General features: G+C 38.7%; 1 protein-coding gene across 2 annotated transcripts in view; it reads right to left on the bottom strand.

The window, feature by feature from the left end:
* Nucleotides 1-22,579, bottom strand: part of DCLK1 (doublecortin like kinase 1) — a 324,314-nt gene that overhangs the window by 292,027 nt on the left and 9,708 nt on the right. For both annotated transcript variants that reach the window (XM_027116519.1, XM_027116518.1), the window contains exon 3: nt 11,012-11,358. In XM_027116519.1, coding sequence (XP_026972320.1) covers nt 11,012-11,358 — 347 coding nt within the window. The remainder of the gene's footprint in view (nt 1-11,011; nt 11,359-22,579) is intronic.

The following is a 22,579-nucleotide window of genomic DNA, read 5'->3' as shown; positions in this document are numbered from 1 at the left end:
CTACATCTCCCCAGTCTCTTAGCCTCCCAGGCTGCACTGTAACAGAACCACTCCAATTCTGATTACTAGGTGATCACTGCACACCAGTTTACCCCTCCACTGTAGTTCTCAACAGCTGAGTCTGTGATACATAAGACTCTTGGCCACTAAATTCCTAGATATACTAACTAGAAATTATTTTCAAAAGTTGCCCCTCCATTTCCTGCACACATTAAACATTTCCCCGTGTTTTTCTGGACATCTTCCATGTTGAGAATTTTCTCATGCAGAGGGACTCTGCCTGACAACAGTTGGAGATCTAAAGCCAATTCTTGCTTAGTGACTTTCAATCCTCCCCATGGAAGACATTCAGAAGGACCATGAGGAAAATATTAAATTTGTATGGCCTATCGAGGGGAGCATGCAGATAACGTCCAACAGCATGCATATGGATTCTGCGGCAACCACGTACATTAAGCCCTTCATCAGGATCCGCATTTCCATGGTTAACGTTCAGCCTTCCCTGCATCTCTTAACTTTCATTTATTCTCCAAACCGGAAATCATCCATCATTACAGGAAGTCATCCATCGTTACAGGAAGTCATCCATCGTCCACACACAGGCAGCCCACTGAGGCCAAATTGCAGGGGGCACACTCTTCATGCTAATGGACTGGCTGCTATCCAGAACTTTGTTGATGGCAATCATACCTTGCCGTCTGATGTTAATACTGACACTGAGAAGATGCAAATAAAACTGCTAAAGTCAGCTAAAATTAATGTTTAAGTCCATCTACTGAGTAACAGCATGGGTTTATCGTCTTTAGGTCTTTGGATTCCGATGCTCCATTCATACTGTCCAGTATGATCTGTGCCTGATCTGTGCCTGATCTGTGCTTCCCCAACTTTAATATGAATGTGGATCATGTCAGGATCTTGTTAAAATGCAGGTTCTGATTCAGTAGTAGGTCTAGGGTGGGGCCTGAGCATCTGCATTTCTACAAGCTCTCCAGTGGCCTTACTGCTGCCATCTTCCGACTCCTCTTGGTAACAAGGTTTTAAAGAACATGGGTGGAATATATACCTGAGCATACAGGACTTTCTACAACTTATTTTGTTGTGTAACTAGTTACCAGTTCCCATAGTATTACTATGAAAAAGCATCGGGGTAAAATGTCTCTCCCTTTCTTTTTCAACATAATGCTTACCTTGAATTGTTTTCTTCCTAGGAGATTTTTTTTAAAGAAAATATTGATTTTATCTTACTACCTGCCAAGGTTAAGTTTAGTTTATGGTTTTCCAAGTAGAGAAGAAGAAAGAGTAGAAAGATCTCTCAAAGAAATCCTCCTAGTCCTACATTTATGTGATTCTACTTATCAGAATCTGAGCCACAAGTTAAAATCAAGAAACATCATTCAATAAATATTAAGCATCTAATAAGGGTAGCCAAGAATATAGAAGTCCATATAGTACTGTCTTCTTTCTCCAGGACATTCTGGTCTTACACAAGTTCACAAACAATTATAACACAAGCAGACGTGATTAGGCGCAGAAAGAGAATTACCTGGTGTTTCTCCCTCAGGGAGAGACTTGTAAAGCATCATAGTGACTGAGCTCCAACTGACCTAAAAAGCCTAGATCATCTTGTATTTATGAAACAATACTAGACTTACTTAATCAGACAGGTTTTGAAATGCAATAATAATATTTTTCCATGAAGATTCCCAGCAGAGCGAATGAATTCTGAGACACGTTTAACCTCCAATAACCGACTACATTGAATAACATCTCAAGAGTCACTACTCCACATGATGTCTGCCTCTCAATCTGCTTTTAGAACTCTATAACTCAGCCATAAGTCAGAACTCAGCCAGGAGATGGTCCACTGATGCGTTACTAGAAAAGAAAGCAACGCTGGACAACTTGCCTTCCAAGGATCTTACACTGGGCAATAAAATAACACAATTAGAGAAGGAATGACAATAATTTCAAGACATTTCCCACATGAGTGTACACAGTAGCATGTGAGATTACAAGCAAGAAACCAAATTGGATTCAGAGTAGGATCTGAATTTTTTTTTTAAAGAAAAAAGCAAAAAATAGGCCAAAATATTAACAAGAGCCATCTTGTCAATGAGACTGTAGGTCATTTTAATTTATCTTAATATTTTCTCATTTGCTCCAAAATTCTTTACAACAATTATACATTCATCTTACCATGGAAAAAGCCAATTAGAACATAAATCTCCCATCTGTCCTTTTGTTTCTATGGCATGTTGTTTACAACACAGTTCAGGTTTAAAATTGGATTTTAAAATTTCCATTTAATTTCTGAAACTGCCTTCTTTCATTTAATTTAGTTTCAAGGATTTAAACTAATCAGAAAAATGTGCTGCAACATACTGTACTCAGCATCACAAACGCCCTTGAACATGCAGGTCTGTGTCTGCAACAGTTGGGCCAGATGCTCTTCATGCCACCCTCTTATTGGCCTATCACCAATTTTCAGATCCATAAAATGTATTAATTAGCTCTCCTCTTTACGCACTGGATGGCAGAGGCAATGTCAGGAAGATTTTGAGCAATTCTCCTGACTCAGATGGTGAAAATTCTCTAGCAGAATATCTATTGTTTCCCCATAGGATAAAAGTTCTTTCAATTGAGGAACTGCTCTAAAATTAGCAGATGAGTTTTTGTTTAATTATCCTAGAGCCTTTAACGAAGCAGGTGTCTGAGCTAGAAAACAAGCGCCATAATGAGCCGCTTCCAATCTGCGGTTTCAGGGCAGAGAGCACCACTAGCATTGAGGGCTGCACACAAGCGCAGCCCAGGTGACCAACCAGCTCCTAAATGGCCTTGACCTGCGCTTGCAGCACAATGGAAGCAATGTGTTAGTACCAGAGGTGTAGGTCATGCAAACCGGTCGAAGGTCCAGTCATTTAGTCATTCAATCATTTCTTGAACAAGCATTTACCAGGTCACGCCCCAGAGATTCAGAAGCCAGTAGGACACCTTCCCTAGCCTCATCCTATGAATTCTGATGGGGGAGGCAGGCACATCATCTGTCAATAGGCCAGCATAACCAAGAATTGTGGGGTCATCTACAAAGGACTGAACAGAGCCCCCCAGGAGAGGGGGCTGTCAGTTCTACACGGGGAAGTCAGGAAATGTTTCACAGAGAGGCCACCTTTGAATTAATCTTGAGAAAGAATCAGCTTCTTGCTTTGCAGAGCTGTGGTGATGATTCAATGAGATGGATAGACATGTGGCAACTAGCCCATGGCACTGGTTACAGAGAAGGTGTTCAACCAATCATAGTAATAATAAGGTTAATATTACTATATTAGTGTAGTGGTTTGTGAAAAAGTTACTCGTAAGAAATGACTGGTATAATTAAAGAAGAAAGTGAAGAAAATAATATCTAGGCTACATTCACAACTGATTGACAAGAAATGGAATGACAAAAACATAATCATTAGTCGTTTAGCTACAATACAGACAATGGAAACAATGCAAAATGACCAATTCTACATTGACAGCATTCTACAACTACGTGTCCTGTACTTTTAGGAAAGCCTGGAACTTGAAGACAGCAGGGAGAGGGACTAATAGTTATAGAGGACCTACCATATATCAAGCCAGGGCCTTTATGTACATATCTTCTCAATTAATCATCCCACCAACACGATGAGGTATGCTTTTTTATTGCCATTTTAAAGAGAAAACTGAGATTCAGAGAGTCTGACTTGCCAAAGGCCACACAGCTAATGCGTGATAAAGTCAGGATTTGATCTTATAAGCATCTCATTTCAATTTCCACGCTCTTTTCATTATACCATGGAGCATTTTCATGTGAAAAGACACATTTACAAAGGTAGATATGATTAGTAATTATTAAAGGTAACTTTAAATAGTGAGTTCCCTCAACACATTTAAAATATGATTGTTTTTCAAAAACAAAAAAACAATTTACCCTTAGCTTTTCAGGTATAAGAACTACCAATAGTTAAGTGCCTACCACAGTGCTAAATTTGTCACACAGATTGTTTCATTTAATCCTCATGACAACGTATAAAGCAAGCATTATTATCAGTCCCATTACACATACGAGAAAACGAAGGAGTATCAGAGAATTAAACTTCCCAGTGGGAGGGCAGATGTCACTGTGACCAGGGGGAGAGGACAGACTTGACCCCAAGTCTATCAGTTTAAAACCATGTGTTTGAAACTCATCTATAAAAACTAGTGTTTCTCTTCTGTACTATATCACTGCATATATCAATCCCTATGCTTACATTACAACAGATATAAGCAAATTTCCTCATTACAAGTAAATTCAATATACAGGATTTTTAAACTTCATCACTTAAGTGGGGAACTAAGGTTTCCAGGCCTGAATGAGAAACTGGATCAAGCTAGATTTTTCAGACTGAAACCTGAGCTCAGGCCCAGCTGACGTGAAAGTCCAAGTCTGTTCCTCATTCCAACGTGCTCCCTCAGGGCAGAGGAAGCTCACAGGCCAAATCAGGCTCCCAGCCTTTGTAAAAGCAGAAGTCAGCACCAGGAGATGATCCCAAAGCCCCCAGCTGGGGAAAGTGCCCCAGCACCCGCGGTCCAGCAGAGGGAGGGTTTCAGCACATCTTCAGTTCAACAGGGGGCCACTGGGGAACTCAGAACTCATTTGACAGCAAATTAGAATTCAATTTCCAGAAAACTGACTTTTGCTGAGACCAATCGAAGCCTTAAAATACACGCCACTGCAGGCACCCATAATTAATTACATTGTCAGAGGCGCTAAGACTGGAAGACGAGGACTTAACTTTTCCCAACTTGGGGGAATGAAAACCTACATAAGGACAGGTGTAGCCGATAAATCCTGAGTATCAACCAAAGCTACATAATGTAAAATAACACACTCCATTCTGGGCACTTTAATTCCCGGAGTGAAGTATCATAATGATTCTTAAGCTCCTTTTTCTCTGAAAACAGCTAAGATTTCCCAGCAATTCTGAGCTCTGGCAAATCGTGAGAATGGCTGAACATGTGCTCTGAGCGTCTGCAGGAAATTTTAATTTGACATTTTAAAGTGAAAGCTAAATTATTTGTATCAACTGTTTTTTACATCAGTTGCAAACAAAACTAAAAAGTGTTACACGCACTTTCACAACATATATACCAAATCATAAGAGTAAAAATCTGTATAACAAGAATAAAGGTTTTAAACATGCTTAAAAAACTTAGAGCTGTCACAGAAGTTTTTATTTAAACACACACACACACACACACACACACACACACACACACACATCACTGTTACCAACAGCTACAGAAAAATCCTTTTCCAGTCCAACCAAACCCTTTCACATCCTAAATTCCTTCTTTTTCATTCAGAAACCTTTGGTTTTCACATTTTCTATACTCATTAATTGCTACAGCCAAGGTCAGATGTGGTAGTAATATGTACCACTTCTTTAACTTGCATGGAGAACTATTCTAAGCTCTCTAAACTCAAGCATGAACCAAATTATTTTTACTTCAGATTAGAATTAGGTATTAAAAACCAAAAGCAAAAAAACCAAAGGCCATTTTGTGACTCCTGATTGATAAATTCCTATGCATGGTATCACCATTTCCTGCATTCCAATAAACTCATAAACTACCTACCTAAAGTAAACGGCTGCAATTATTATGACTCATTTATAAGCATCTTTTGAGCTTTATGTTTGTAACAGGTGAGGGGACCAATGATCAAAAGATACTGAGAAGACATATTAACTAATACATTGACAGCAACTGGGATTTCCTTTACAAAGCAGCTGCTTTAGTCAGAATGTTTGTGTCCCCCAAAACCTCATATGTTGAAACCTAACCCCCAAGGTGACCGTATTAGGAGGGAGGGTGCTTTGGGAGGTGATTAGGTCTTGTGGGTGAAGCTCTCATGAATGGGATTAGTGCCCTTATAAAAGAGACCCCACAAACCTCCCTAGCCCCTTCTGCCATGTGAGAACACTGCAAAACCAGAAAGTGGGCTCTCACCAGACCAAACATGCTGGCACCTTGATACTGGACTTCCAGCCTGCAGGACTGGAAGAAATAAATTTATTTTGCATATAAGCCACCCAGTCTGTGGTATTTTGTTATTACAGCCCTAATGGACTAAGAGAGCAGCTATGATGCCTGTTCTCAGTTTACCATCTAAATCAGTTTATGAGTACCTTTACTTTAGCTGAGTTAGTCCCAGTGTTTTTCCATATTACAAAGACAATAAGTTGTTTGCTCAAGCTAGCTTGCAGCAGTGGTGGATTTTACAAAGCGCATGACCTATGTGAAACGTCTGTAAGATAAATACAATACCCCTGAGTGAGTTTTTCCTCTGATACTAAAGTATATTGTTATTTTATACAGATCTTCAACATCAAAGACTAGATAAGATGGGATGTGAATACATCTTCTACTTAAAGAGCAATCTGGTTTCTCATGACTTACACTTCAGTTGGGAAATGGGGGATCGTTGCGAAGTGCCTTATCTATGATCTGCACAGTATAAATTGCCTGCTTAGGCACTAAGTGTTCTAAGACTTGCTGCTGTTTATGTTTCTAAGCAAGGATCCAGTAATCACAGATGCTGAAGACTAAGCAGTTCAAGACAGCCTGATTAGCTGTTCCAAAAAAGGTATTAGGAGATACGCAAGTATATCTTTTCAGCAAATCTTGTACGTTTTGGGCTTATTTTAATCATTTAAAAATGAGTCACACTCCAAATGACCTCTGGGATTAGCTTCCTAGCAGGGTGAGTGAATAACCCACAGAAAAATTCCAACACCCAGAGCCTGGACTGGGACAAGAGGAAAAGACTCTCACACCCTGCAGAGCCACCCCTGAACATGGAGAAAGGGGATATGATTTTAACCTTCAACTAGAAAATGCCCTCTGTCCATCTTTGGGGGCCCTTAATCAGTGCCCAGATAAAAAATGCATCACTGAAAATAAGACGCGGCAAGAGCCTTGACCTCCTAAGCATGCCGGCAAAAGTGCCTGATCACCTGGTGAGCAGAGGCCCCCGACAGGGGAGAGGAGAGGGCAGCAAGGTTGCAGGAACCTTTAACCAAAGCTTCAATGCCACTGGATAAAGAATGGAGTTGAAATAATCAGAAAAGGTTCACTCACAAACAGCCCGCTCATGAACCACAACGGCCATCCAGGGAAACTGCATGTTCCTGCAAAATGTCTTCTATATGGTGCAGCACTTCCAATACGTTGATTTCCTCATCTCCGTCAAAACACCTCAAAAAAGCGCTGTATAATGACCTCATAGGCTAGGGCTTAAAGCAAAGCCAAGAGGCCGATGAGCAAGGAGGACGAGTGACAAGGGCACGTGGTCCACGTCCTCCAGCCCCCATCTCTGGGTACCATATGTAACAGCCGGCACGGGCTTGCACTGTTCCACCATCAGAAATCCCAGAGTCACCAGTTTCCTTCCCATGGATACCTCTGCAGGCAGCCCAAAGGCAATCTGAAAAGCCATTCCTGCTTGTATAGCTTCCTCTCTACCCCATTCATCCAAAGCACTCAAACTGTTAATTATTTAAACAATTCTATTTCCTCAATACAAGAAATTACCTTTAAAAGCTTTATTGGCCTTTGGATTTTAATACAAGGGCTCAGTTATACTATTAAAAGAAAAAAGAGAGGCAGGCAAGTGATCTTAAGGGTGATGTCCTGTGGACAGCATGTGGACCCTGATGCCACAATGGGCTGGGTAAGATGGTGGCAGCATAGGGTGCCACCCTCCTATGGCAGAGTGTCACGTAACAGGAGGGCTTGGAGGGAAGTGATTTTTTCTCAGAGGCTTAGCAAGCCTTGGTCACAGCCCAAGCTGTCAAAGAATCCCTCTCACAAATGGCTTATGGGGGCAGATTTCTCTTTTGAACAGAAATGATTCTAAAGACTCCCGGGGTCCATGAGGAAGGAATCAAGCAGAAAGTCTTTATATTCTTTCTACTTAACCATCCAGTTCCTCTGCAGCTTTTTCCCACTCCTGCTATGAAGAGAATATGCCACAATTGAGGCAATGCCACGAAGGCGACCTGAATCAGCTCCACGAGAAAACAGCTGAATACAATAGTCAGCGGGATGACTGCAGGGGAAAAACTCATGGCAGAAAACCTTCAGATGATATTCCTTGTACCAATTACTGACTCGAAAATTCTTTTTCCGTACATTTGCATCTCTGGTGTTCTACTATAATCTGCTGTGTACAGTGGTCATGACCACAAGCTCTGGAGAGAGACTGGTTCAAATTCCAACTCTGCCGTTTATATCTGTGTGGCCTTGGACATGTTTTTTTATTAACAAGTTCTGTGTCTTAATATCCTCATCTGTTAAGTGGGGATAATAACTGAGCTGTTAGGATTAAACAAGCTACGACATGCAAAACATTCAGAATAATGCTCAATAAAGCTACGGTCGTTATTACTATAGTTCCAAATTGCTTTCACTTATTTATCAGAATTGCTCCCACAAGCACCCTGTGAAATAGTGGTGATCATTTCATCCATGTTTTTCTTATGAGTATAGTGAGACTCCATTAAGTGATTTGCTAAAAATGTAAAAAACCTGTGGCTGAGCCAAGATCTGAATCCTGGTCTTCTGACATTAAACCTTGGACCTTTTCCATTACTTTGCATTATTTACATGTAAACCACAGCAAAAATGAAACCAAGCAGGACCCTGCAGGGCCTTTTGGGGACAGACCCCTGTGTCCCCTGACTCTTGTTTTTAGAAAAGTTTTAGCCTCCTAGGCCTTCTGCAAGTTCCAAAGGGAATTTAATCAGAGAAATGAGAAAACACAGAAACAAAGGAAGACAATCAAGCAAGACAAAATAACAATAATTTAGCCATAAAACAATGTCACAGACCTTTAGTCCCTCCTCAAGGGCTATCGATAATGACCTGAGCCATATCCTTGAGTTGTTTTGCAGATACTAAAACCCCCATCAGGTTGAAGAAGTTAACTGCATGCTGACCACCAGCACATAGACCCCAGACCAGTTGGAACCAGAAGGTTGATGATGTTAGTTCCCAAAATACCACCCTGTTACCTCACCACCAACCAATTAGAGGGATGTACATGAGCTGATCATGCACCCTGAGACCTTGTCCCTCACCTTGCCTTTAAAAACACTTCCCTAAAAGCCACAGGTCTTTCGAGCATGAGCTGCCGGTTCTCCTTGCTTGGCCCTGCAATAAGTGCTACACCTTCCTTCACCACAACCTAATGTCAGTAGATTGGCTTTGCTTCACATCAGGTGATTGGACCTAAATTTGGTTCATAAACAAAAACAGCCATTATAAAATAGGGACACTAGATAAATTCCTAAAAGGACAAAAACTACTGACAACATCATAATATCTATTCTAGGAATTCATTCTTGGAATAAACAAATGATCAGTTGATGGCAATTTAGCTTACATAATTAAAGCCAATTTTTTAATTCAGTGTGTAGCAATTTGGAACCCCAAAATTCGGAAGCAAGGTGGGAGGAGGAACATTTATCAATGCATATTCTTTGTTGTAAATTTTACTTTTTATGAAAACACGTAAAATCCCATCTTGAGAAAAATCACAAAAAATGTAGAACTACAAGATGGTTGAGTAGTTCATTACAAAGGGAACCACTGAAGGGCTTAAGTGTTTAAATGTGAACCTTGCCATCTTATTGCTGCTGTAATTCACAAGGCAGCTATGGACTTTTTCATCACTGATATATTGGTGACATTCAGGCTACACCCTCTTAGATCTAGAAGACTGGAAATTTCCTAAGAATCCTTATCCACGTGACACTTAAGGGAAGTTTTATGAGACAAGCAGAAGGCAGGTGAATATAAATGAACTGGCAGATCTTCCGTTTTCTCCTAATGAATTTTATAATTTAGAGCATTTGAATGGATTCCCAGGGGAGGAATTCATCCCTATTTTTTTCATTACTAACACTCTCTAGTATTTGCATCTATTTCTAATTCATAAAGTTTGCATGTGTTAGCCTTCAAGAACCTGGATGAGTCTTCTACTTAATAAGATCAATCTTTTATGAATCTAGTTTTGATCTTTAATATGTACTCTATACACAAATCATTCAAATTATCCCTCAAAATAATTTCTAAAAAGCAAGTGGACAGATCCATGTTAAAAACAAAATTTCAAACAAATACAGTGTACTAAAAAACTATAATCTGAAACCAAAAGACACTGGTAAACTCTGAATGACCAGCAAATTCCTCTGTCCATATATCAGTGTTCTTTTATTCAGCTCACCATCAGGGTTCTGTCAAATCTTTGCAAAAGTCCACACAAGACTTCCTTTAAGTTCATCTGAGCAATGCACATTAAGATGTCCACTCACCCAAACTGACTGATGTACATTCCACAGTAAAGGAAAACCTTTTCATTGTAATTCTGAAATTATGTTTTTGATACAAGATGTATAATATTCTAGAAATATGCCTCTTAAAAGCCACCCAGATGGAAATATTTCATTCCTTAGATATGTACCTAAAAATCTATAAAATGTAAATAAATCTCACTAGTGAGCATTACTGAGACATAAAACTATGAAATATTATTTAGGTCAAAGAAAGGACTCAGATTTTTCTCTACTGGTCAGAGTCTACCTCTATATAGCTCGGTCCTGCTCAAGGTGATAAGACATTACTATATAAACAAATTGAAAACAGATGGCTGAAAAAGGCACCATTATGTTAAGCAATGAATGACTGGAAAAGTAGAAATCTCTGAGTAATCATTTAAGCTTCATAGGTCTATATTTGTACTTGATTTCAGTGGTTAATCCTGTGCTAACTCTATCCTTGAACTGGTTTGGGGGCAAAAGCTATGTATGCATTGACTAAACGACCCAAGTCCCTCAACATCAGTAAAATGTATGTTTCAGGTCTCCACCATATGCTGCACAAATCCCCCAACTCCCTGGTTCTTGCCCGTAAAGTCAAGGTCACAGCATGATACCTCCCTTACCTGCTTCCCATCCAGGGTGTAGAGGCGTTTCACCACTCCCGAGTCCAGCTTGATGGCATCGGTGATGTCAGTGAGAACCTGTTCAAAGGAGTGAGCCGTCTTCTTGTTCAGCAGAATCCTGACAGCTTTCCGCGGCTTCACTCCACTTCTGATGATGGTGACCAGCTTGGGCCGAATGAAATCCTTATTCTCCCGCACCTCCGAAGGGCTCCCTTTGGCGGTGGCCAGCGAGGACACTGCCCGCGAAGCAGAGGTGGTCTTGACATTCACGGACCAGTTGGGGTTCACGTTCTTGGTGTACTCCAGCTTCTTGAAGGGCTCTATTGAGCCACACACATAACTCTCTCCTAAGGAGGAGAGAAGCATATTTAAATTTACACTCAGGTAAATTCAATTCCTTTTTCCTACTCTCTGAATTTTCCTTTTCTCCTTAGAAGCAAGCACTACTTGTGACTTTTTAAACAATGGCGGTATGATTAATAATTAATGAAAGAGAATTTTGCCTTCTTTTTTTAAAAATTCCTATTGGAGTACAGTTGATTTCCAGATTTTTGACATCTAATCTGGCTCTGTCAGCAACAGATTGGTATTCTGGGGGAAGAAAAAAATCATCATTCTTCCCTTTCATCATCTTCAGTTTGGTGATAGAAATCCCGATATTGAATATAGCCCTCAGAGAGATATGAAATTGAATTCGAAATAGAAACTATTTGGGGGGATTCAGTTATATTTATATTTGCAGAAAACTTCAAAATTGGAGCACCTACATTTGCCACCTGAGATAAAATAAAAACTGAAAATGGATCAGAAAACAGCTTCTAAAAATAGCTGTGTAATTTTTTTTTGACGGGAGTGTTTGCTTAACCCTTTGTAAAGTCAAGTAAAATTCCAAAAATAAGCAGAATAACTCCTTTCCTTTTCTTCCATCTTCACAGGGCCAAGCACAGTGATCCACACACACGTCACACTTGTTTATAGACAAAAACTTTTGAGAGTCGTCAACTTACAAACTTCATAAACTGACTTTAAAATAAATATAACTATATAAGATGAAAAAGAGCTGAGGATCTAATGTACAGCATGGTGATTACAGTTGATAACACTGTATATTTGATATATAGTTCAACATAGTATAATTGAAATTCGCTAGGAGAATAGAACTTGAATGTTCTCACTAAAGAAAAAAAGGAAAAAAAAGAAAAATATTTGAGTTGACGAATGTGTCAGCTAGATAAGAGGAATCCTTCATATATATATGTAAAATTGTCATGAGGTACACTTTATATATCTTACAATTTTATTTGTCAATTATAATCCAATAAAGCTGAAAAAAAGAAAATATACAAAATTAAATTTTTTATTAAAAATGACTCCTTAACAGAGAATCATTTAATGAAGATACTCAAACTATATTTTTTTTTTTGCAGGGTCTTCTACTGCCTTGTTCTCTGATATATGCCCAGCACACAGGACAGACCAGTGCCTGGCACCTCGGGGTACCCAATGTTTGTCGAATGAATAAAAGAATTACAGATACTCAGACTATTAAATAGATATGTATCACATAAAAAAGAAGGTAACACATGTACCATTAGTCATTATAAAATGATTAATCCTGCATACACATTTCATAAACTTAAGTCAAAGCATTTTGAAATTAAAGATCTCATAATGGCTTTTTTTCTGTGTTAGTAAGTCTTTATAACTGGGAATAGGTAAAAATGCTAAAAAGCCTTCATAATTGCAGGTAAAGTAACCTAGGACTAATCCTACACAGCCCATTTACTTTTATCTAAATCCTTGTCCTATTTTTAAATTAATAGTGCAAATATCCAAGGCCATGGAATAGGTATTCACATAAAAATAACTGAACCAGGGTTTCAAAAATAGAAAAGCACAATTATATATGTTATCAAATATTTACTTTGCCAATGTTTTTAAAACATATTCCAATGTGTGTTTATGCATTATGTCTCACTAGAAGTGGTACAAATAGTAAGACTAGGGGACGTTTACCAGTTTAGGAAACCCCCTTTCTAGTCACTTAGCAGTTACTACTGGTCCCAACTATGCTTTTCTCAAGATCTATGTGGATATCAACAACACATCCATGGGGGCTGCAACAAGAGCGGTGTTTCTGAAGGCTTGGTGGAGAGACAGTGTGAATGTCATGGTGGGAAGAGAACTTGAACTCTGGGCTCAAGACCTGGCCTCTCAGCGTGTGACCTGGGCACATCCCCTACTCTTCTCAGTGGTAGTTTATTCACCTGTCAGATGAAGGCTATGCCAGGGGCCACTTTCATCTCACCAGTTTTTTGTGACCATCAAATTAGATAGAAAAGGTCAAAGTGATCTCAAATGCAAAACTGCTACACAAGTGAAAATCACCAGAGGATGCACTGCACTAATTGTCCACTAAACAGGTATTAACACTGTAAAGTGTTCATTGTTTCTGTGGTTACCAGTAGACCACAGATCCACTCAACTTGGGATACATCACAATGTGAGGATGCCCCAAGCTTCCCCCCACAAGACACACAGGCCTTAGCTGACAACACCAGACTTCGTCAGAATTCTGTGCTCACTGGAGATATGTCATTGTCTGATTATTTGGAAGTTTATATACTAAGCTAATAACTTAAAACAAAAACATGGAGTGGTTTACACTTCAAAAAGGAAAATTTTTAACTTTAGGAATAAAAAATAATTTTAAAAGGGAGTAATTTTCAAGTATTCACATAACAGTATGGAATGGGTTTGTTGAAAGACAAAATAAACTTTTTTTTTTTTTTTTTTTTTTACATCTTCTTAGACAAAGCACACTGAAAATTTCTGAAAGCATGACAACTTTGAGAAGATAATGCGGGCTTGGTTCAAGCAACAGCAGTGAGAGGAAACTTGTGTTTTATCAGTGCTATCACTTTGAAACTTCTCTGCCTCCTTTATCGAATTCAGAGACTGGAATAAAATCTTGGCGAAGGGTGTGAGACTCCCAACAAAGATGATATTGTGTTAAGAGGAAAGTGACGCTAACGTGAGAGGAAGGCGTGGTCACCAAATCCAAGATCACACAGCATCCAGTGCCGTCATTTAGAATCTATTACACTATTCAGGAATTCAGGAAAAGCCAAGATGGCTTTCCATATGTTAATAAGCTTCTATTAAGCTGTAAAAATATATTTGCATTAAATCTACTTGACCCTCATTTTGACTACTTTTATTTTAATCATAATTCCAAACTTCTTCCCATCACAAGAGACGTAGCCTCTGTCACACGCAGTTAAAGTTGATTGCGTTTTCTGATCTTGTAAAAATTAGCTTTTTAATTAATGTGTTAATAGCATTGATAATTGTAAATTAACAAATGTAATTGTTCTGAATGGGAAAAATACATAGCCTTGATTTGGTCAAATGGCTCTGGATAGCCAGGGTTTAATCTCTTCCTTAACTGGGCAGACAGTTAAGAGATAGGTTATATTCTTGACTAGAGAATCATCGATAGGTTTTGTTCAAGACCTGACATGAGGTATGTGTGTTAAATTTCAGGCCATTCAAAAATAGCAAGATATTGGGGTGTATGCATCTTTTCGAATTATGGTTTTCCCCGAATATATGCCCAGGAGCGGGATGCATGCACCCCAATGTGCATTGCAGCACTATTTAGAATAGCCAAGACATGGAAGCAACCTAAATGTCCAACAACAGAGGAATGGATAAAGAAGATGTGGTATATTTATGTAATGGAATATTACTCAGCCATAAAAAAGAATGATAATGTCATCTGTAGCAACATGGATGGGCCTAGAGATTATCATAGCAAGTAAGCCAGACAAATACAAATATGATATCACTTATGTGTGGAATCTAAAAAAAATGATACAAATGAACTTATATACAAAACAGAAATAAACCCACAGACATAAAAAACAAGCCTATGGTTACCAAAGGGGAAAAGGGTTGGGAGGGATAAATTAGGACCTTGAGATTAACATATAAACACTGCTATACATAAAAGAGGTAACCAACAAGGACCTACTGTATAGCACAGAGAACTATACTCAATATTCTGTAATAGCCTATAAGGGAAAAGAATCTGAAAAAGAATAGATATATATGTATGTATAACTGAATCACTTTGCTGTACACCTGAAACTAACAGAAAATTGCAAATCAACTATATTTCAATTAAAAAAATAAATTGATTAAATTAAATAGCAAGGTAAAGTAAAACTTCTCATTAGTACCATAACATGCTTCCTCTACACACTAAGCCATCCCAGAGTTTCGCGGTATAATTTCTACTACCACGGTGAAATAAAAGTTAATTTATCTAAATCAAAGTATATTTGAGCAAAATAGCCCAAAATGTGCTTTGAAACTTTTGGATTATTTACTATAGGTGAAATTAGACAAGGATGGCAAGATGGCAAAGATCATAGATGGTTTAAAGGAAATGGCATCAAAATCTAGGAGGTAGAGCTGGAAATCACTAAACATAATGACTTGCTCATTGGTTATCACACTGTCACAATTTTGTTCTAGTTTATTAGAGCCAAAAATTTTTATGTTAAGACTGACCCTTAATTTGAAATGTAATACTCTAGGTACCTAAGACGCCCAACAAACAGCAGGAACTGCAGAAGCAGCATCTTTCTGAATTGCTGTGGCATTTAAAAAAGCCAAAAAACTAATACTTGCTGTGAAGCAAAGAAAGAAAGAAAACAACAGTTAAAACAAAAACAAGCAAAAAGAAAGAAGGTAAGAAAATGAAGCATGAAATTGTGTCTGGATCCAATCAATACCTCCCAAAATATCAGAATATAGTAACTTTTCCCTGAAAGGCTTAAATATTTGGGGGACTTTTGAAAATAGAATAATTTCGGTGTAAGCATATTAGATTATTTTAGAGGTACCAAAGAGTCCTTGTTTTTTTCCAAAAAATCACATATGCATTTTTAAATTATTAGATTTTCTGTTATTCTTTAAAGTATGGAAATAAATTTTCTCTAACAAAGTTTATTAGTAAAAAATCTGCAAAGTTAAGTTACTTGGCCATGGGCTCCCATTAAGAAATTAGAAAAAAAAAAAGAAATTAGAGAATTTGCATGTAAAAGAAATTCTCTTAGTCACTCTGGACAACTTCCAGTAATATGGTACCAGCTCCCTGGGTAACCAGGCCTGTGCAGTCAGCTAGGAAGGTACTCCTCCACAAGATCTCATATTAGGAGATACTAGAAGTCTGCCCTGTTTTTCCTCATTGCTAGAGGTTTTTCATTGGCTAAGGGTTGAGACATGTAAATTCCAGCTGTGACATCACTTGACCTCGGTCTGAAAATGACCTAATCTCCATTCTTCACATTATTAAAGCTGCTTGCCCACCACCTATAGGATTCCTTTAAGTTCCAAATGTGGCATATTCAGAAGTGTCTTAAGTGAGGGCTTTGTGTAATATATCTCATTTTTCCAGAGTAAAGACTTTCTTATGGAAAACTCTGGAAATTAAAATTCACTACTGTGAGTTACAGTAAAAGCTGGGAAAGATTCAAATATATATTTAAATCTCTGAACTGAGTTAAATTACATGAAATATATTATTTATGGAATAAAATGTCATAAACTGCCTTCTGGATATTATATTTTATGAGCCTATCTCAGTATACACAGCAACACTTCATAATCTACCTGGAAGGTGCTGGTTTAAGAAGACAATTTTGATAGTGCTATCAAAGGCAAGAAAAAGGATTCCCAAAGGCACTTATGGATATCATTCTTCCATGGAAGTCTTTCATTATATAATAGTACATAAAAATAAGCTTACTGAAAATAAAATGTGAATGTGTATTTTAGGTCTATGGAAAATGTCAACTTCTCAAATTTAAAGCAAGAGAAAAATAACATAAAGAAAAAATTGAAGGATCCAATTTTTTTTTTAATTCAAGACTGATATAACTGAAAACTAGAGAAACTAAAATAAGAAGGGGAAAACAGACAGACGACCTATAATACAACAGTGGTTTAATATAATGTACAAAGCCTATTATAATTTACAAAAATACAAGGGACTAAAATATGTGACAAAGGATAAAAACAAAATAAAATAGAAATAGAAAATGCCACTAGGGATACTATAAATTGCTATCAACCCTTTTAGAAAGCAACACGGCAAACTGTATTTGGAGGCACGAAAATATTTATTCTCATTGCTAAAAATGTTTCCTAAGTAAATAACAGAGCAACAAATAACAACATTGCAACAAGTACAAACATACTTAGCCACGAAATCCAAAAATTTTAAGCAACCTCCTAAATTCTCAGTAACGGGTATAACACCTGAAAAGAATCCGAATCCGAATCCTAATCCTTTGACCTTCTCTTCAAAGAATTTAGAAAGCAAGATGTGTTTATGAAAAGATTCCACCACAAGATAAGTGATAATTGGTAAATAAGTGGTCCCAGCAATCCTAATTCAGAGGAGAAAAAAAAAGTCATTTCCCACTTCCCACTACGTGATCAAGGAAGAAAAAATGGAATTCGTGCTGGCCCTGGAAGTGAGGGTCAGATTTTCATTAGCGGAAAAGAGGACAGCATTTCAGATAAAAATAAAACACTAATATGCTCTAGTGAACAGTGCAGTAAAGGGATAGTCTGATTGATATTAATATGTCTTTCTCAAAAAACAAAAACGGTGCCAGGGACAAACAAGTTAAGAGTAAGACTGCAGTAGGCAGCAAGGTCAAAGTGTTTATGCATGATCAGCCCCAGGTTTTAGGAAGACCACACTGGCTGTAGTGTGAAGGCAGGGCTGAAGGCAGGCCATGGGGAGACAGAGGTCAGGAAGCTACTTAGAAAGCTATTCTAATAGACCAGGAGAGGAGCTGAAGAACAAAAGTTCACACCTCCGCATTAGGAACAGAGAGAAACGGCTGCTCTGAGGAGTACTTAACAGAATCAACCGACTGGATTGAAGAATTGGCAATTGATTGGATGCAGCGCTCATGGCAATAGAGTCGACGACAACACTGAAATGATGGCATTGAAACCTGTTTGGGCCAACTTCCCATATACCACAACAGAACAAATGAGAAGGGAAACATGTTTGGATTAGATGGTAAGGAAGAAAATGAATTTGGTTGTGCACATAATGAATTTGAAGTTCCTAGGAGCCAACCAGTTGGAGATTTTCCAGCAAGCAGTTAGAAAATATGGGTCTGGGGTATGGGATGGAGATGCATGGGCTAGCTGCAGCTATGCGAACTGAAGAAAATGCTCAGAGAGACCCCACCCAGCTGGACAGGATGAAATCCAGGCAACAGCAGTACTGAGAGTGCCCAGAGATGGAGGTGCCACTGAAGGGAACTGAGAGAAATCAGGTGCCTGGAGCCATGGAAACCAAGGGGTGGTGAGTACATGGCTGGGAAAGACCCAGACATCACCATCCGAGGCTCCAGGAACAGCAGCAAAGATAAGGTTTCCTAAGAAATCACTGGCCTGGCCATTAGGAGGCCACATGTGGCCTCGTAACAGCCACTTCAGTTGGATAATGATGTCAGACTGCTTTCGTTCGTTCGTTTATCCGTTCATTCTCTCTTTCCTCTTTCTTCCAGTGATATTTATTGAGTCCTTGCTACTACCGTGATAGACAGTGAGGACATCGATGGCTCCTGACTTCCAGAGACACTGATAGAAAATAAGCAAGTATATTACAGTGTAATGATGCTAATCAAGGGGCTGATGTATGATTGGAAGTTGAGGAAGTAGAGACAGCAAATGCAGATATTTCTCAGGTAGAAGAGCCAGGGGTTGAGAGGTAAGCAAGACAAAGGCGAGAACTGTTTAGATTGTGGGAGACTTGTTCCGTAGGTTGAAGGGACGAGACTGGAGATGCTATTGGTAGAACAGGTTAACTTAATGTTTGCCATCAGCAGATCTTGTTGTAACCCATGCCATGCTACCTGTAATCCTCACCGCGATCCTGTGAGCTAAGAACTAACAGACCTCTCCTCCCAGAGCACACTGACCCACGAGGAGGTAGGGAGCCTGCTCAGCACCACCCAGCCAGGAGAGGTGGAAGCAGCCTTCAGTTAAGGCTGGTCGGCCTGCGAAGCCAGGACTGCAGCATGATGCCACCGTGCACCCTCAGGAGAACACCCATCTTACCCTCCTCCCAGAGACAAGGAGGCCCAGAGGTGGGGAAACACAAGGAAAGAGAGCAGCTGAGCCCAGTATCAATGGGTAACGGGAGACAAGCCAGAACAGAAGGAAGGGGCAGGAGCAGGACCACTGAGAGAAACACGATAAAGATGGAGGGCTGTATCCTCTATGTTCGCGGGAGAGCCGTGGTGAAGCACAAGTGCGGTATGCGATGCTTTGTCAGTGGCCTGGTCTCTGTGCAGGAAAACTGGTTTGAAGCCCACTGTACAGGACAGGTGTCCTAAAGGACCTCATCTAAGAGAGGCTGTAACGGGAATGGAAAGCAGGGGCAAATACAGGTTCTATAAAAAGAAAAGAGAAAACAAGCTGAAAAAGGAAAACTAAGATATACAGTTGCAGCTTAGGAGACTATTACAACAGTACAGGAAAGAGATGAGAACAGTCAAGGGACAGGGATATGAGGGGTCATTATTTAATTTTTTAAAACGTTTTTGCATCTTTCAAAATGTTCTATAATGCTCACTGTATAAAAATGTGCCACTCCTTCAGCCATAAAAAAGAATGAAATAATGCCATCTGCAGCAACATGGATGGACCTAGAGATTATCATATTAAGTGAAGTAAGTCAGACAGAGAAAGACAAATATCATATGATATCTCTTATGTGTGGAATCTAAAATGACACAAAGGAACTTATTTGCAAAACAGAAACTGACTCACAGACATAGAAAATAAACTTATGGTTACCAAAAGGGACAGCGGGAGTTGGGGGGGGTGAGATAAACCAGGAGTTTGGAATTAACATATACACATTAGTATATATTAAATAGATATAAATAACAAGGACCTGCCGTATAGCATGGGGAACTATATTCAATTTCTCATAGTAACCTATAATGGAAAAAATCTGATAAAGAATAAATATATATGTATGTATAACTGAATCACTTTGCTGTGCCTGAAAGTAACACAACACTGTAAATTAATATACTTCCATTAATAAATGGTTAATTTAAAAAGTAATACTTTTAAAACAGTATTGAGGACTTGAAAACTATAGTAATGGTGGTGAAAAGGAGCAAACAAACCGAAGAAATGTCTTAAGCAGAATCAACAGTAAGTTGTGACAGCTTGGATTTGCGGGATGAAGAGAAGGAGAAGCCAAAGGTGATGCTGAATTCGATGGTGACACCATTTAACAAGATGCAGAAGATGAGAAGAGGATTAAATTCGGGATAACCTAAGAGAATGGGTTCACATCTATACATGCTGAGATGAAATGACTCAGGATTAGAGTATACGGTGAATGTATCCAGGTGGCTGGAGCGCTGAAGGAAGGTCTGATCTGGGACTAATTGGCCTTAAAAGAGTGGTTAAAATAATGGAGCTGATGACGTCACAGCAGATGATCCCAAGACAGGAAAGTGAAGGGACCTGTGTATAAAGCTGAGGCAAGTAATGAGGAAAACAGAAAATCACCCTTTGGACACCTTCCTAATCACTGGTACAGGCAAAATCCAGCGAGAAATGCCAAAATTCATGGGTGAAAGTTATTTACATAGCCGCAAAGTTCCTCCTCAAAATATTTATTAATTACAGAGGGGGAAAGAGTAACTTTAGAGTGAAGATAACTGGCAGACACCTCCTTGGTTAAATGGGTCATAGTTAACCTCACCAGCAACAAGACATGGCAACAGCACATACTCCTGAAACGATGCCCTGAAAAGGATGCAGCCTCGCTTCTGTGGAATCCTTGCCACAAATGCGTAACTTCAACCTAATCACCAGGTTAAACCAAGTTGAGGGACATGCTACAAAATAAATGACCAGCACTCTTCCAACTGTCAAGCCATTAAAGACAAAGAGAGATTCAAGAACTGTCACAGCTTGGAGGAGATGAAGGAGATAGGACAGTTAAATGCAATGTGTGATTCTGGAACAGAAAAAAGGCCACTGGTGGAGAAACTGGTGAAAGCAAAATAAAGCCCATAGTTTAGTTGCTAGTATTCTCAAGTTAGTTTTTACTTTTGATAATTAATACCATGTCTGTGTAAGTCATTCCCTCATGAGAATCTGGGTCGAGTATATGGGAACTTTCTATCTTTGTGACACTTCTACTAAGTACAAATTAATTTCAAAACAAAAACTTTTTAAAATGAGGCAGGTAGCCTGGAAAAAATAGAACTGAATCCTTTCCTCAAAAATTATACTAATATGACTTTCATTAGAATATTTTTTAATGAAAACATAAAAACACTAGAAGAAAATAAGAGCAACAATTTTATAATCTCAGGGTACAGAGGACCCAAGGGGTATGAAAATCAAGCCATAAATGAAAAGACTGATTCATTTGATTATATAATTTTGTTAAATCTGGCAAAAAAAATAAAAAATAAACAAAATCACTAAGGACAATCTGGAAGAAAATACTTGAAATTAGTATCACAAAGGGCTAATATATTTAAAAGAAAAAAAAAGAAAATCCTAGAAGTCAACCAAAAAAAGACCCCAACCTGGTAGAAAAATGGTCAAAAGCTATGAAGAGACAATTCATATGGGAACATGAAAATTAAAACTATAAAAGGATACATGTTTTTCTTTCCTTAACAGATCGGCAAATGACAAAACATTTGGTAAAACATCGTCTTGTAGAAAAACAGCCACTCTCATATATTACTAATGGGGAGTACAAACTAGTACCACTTCTATGAAGGGAAATTTTGCAATGGCTCTTAAAAATTTAATGCTTGTACCTCTCTATCCAGCAATATTACTCCTAGGAATTGATCCTATGCATATTCTCCTACATGAGTGGAAAACTTAACATTCAAGGATATTCCCTGCAAAACTGTTGCTAATAACAAAGGACTGGACACAACCTAAAGGCCCATCAATAAAAGACTGGTTAAATAAAAAATGGTACATTTGTAAAAAGGGTTACTCTGAAGTCAGGAAAAAGATCACAGTGGTTCTAGACTTGTGTTATGCTATATTGTTAAGTACACAAAGCAAGGTGCCAAACTGTAAGCACAGTATGTTAACTTACAGGCAACTGATACGTATCTTCTTAACAAGCACTGGTATCTTTGAGGAGATGGATACTCAAAAAACTACTAGTAGACTGTTGGCCACTGTTGGCCAGGAATTTGAGAGAGGCATGTTTTATAGCTTTTTAAAACTTAATTAAAACAAAAAAAACTCAATGCAGCAGGGAGAGGCACAGAGTAAGCTAGCGAATTAGAGGAAAAAACTAGATGATACCACGTCAAGGGAAAGGAAAATTGCCAAGAGAGCTGGGGGCCCTGGAAATCATGGTTGGAGAGAGATTCCCTGACTGTAGGGTGAAGTCTGGGTTTATTCCCGAGAGGTTAATTCTGATGGGGACTTGGGAAAAGCCCTTATGCTGGGGCTCGGGAG

This window comes from Aethalodelphis obliquidens, unplaced genomic scaffold (genome assembly GCF_003676395.1).
Source record: "Aethalodelphis obliquidens isolate GAN/ISIS:26980383/991018 unplaced genomic scaffold, ASM367639v1 scaffold16, whole genome shotgun sequence".
Classification (NCBI taxonomy): domain Eukaryota; kingdom Metazoa; phylum Chordata; class Mammalia; order Artiodactyla; family Delphinidae; genus Aethalodelphis; species Aethalodelphis obliquidens.
This window is presented reverse-complemented; position numbering and strand designations above follow the sequence as displayed.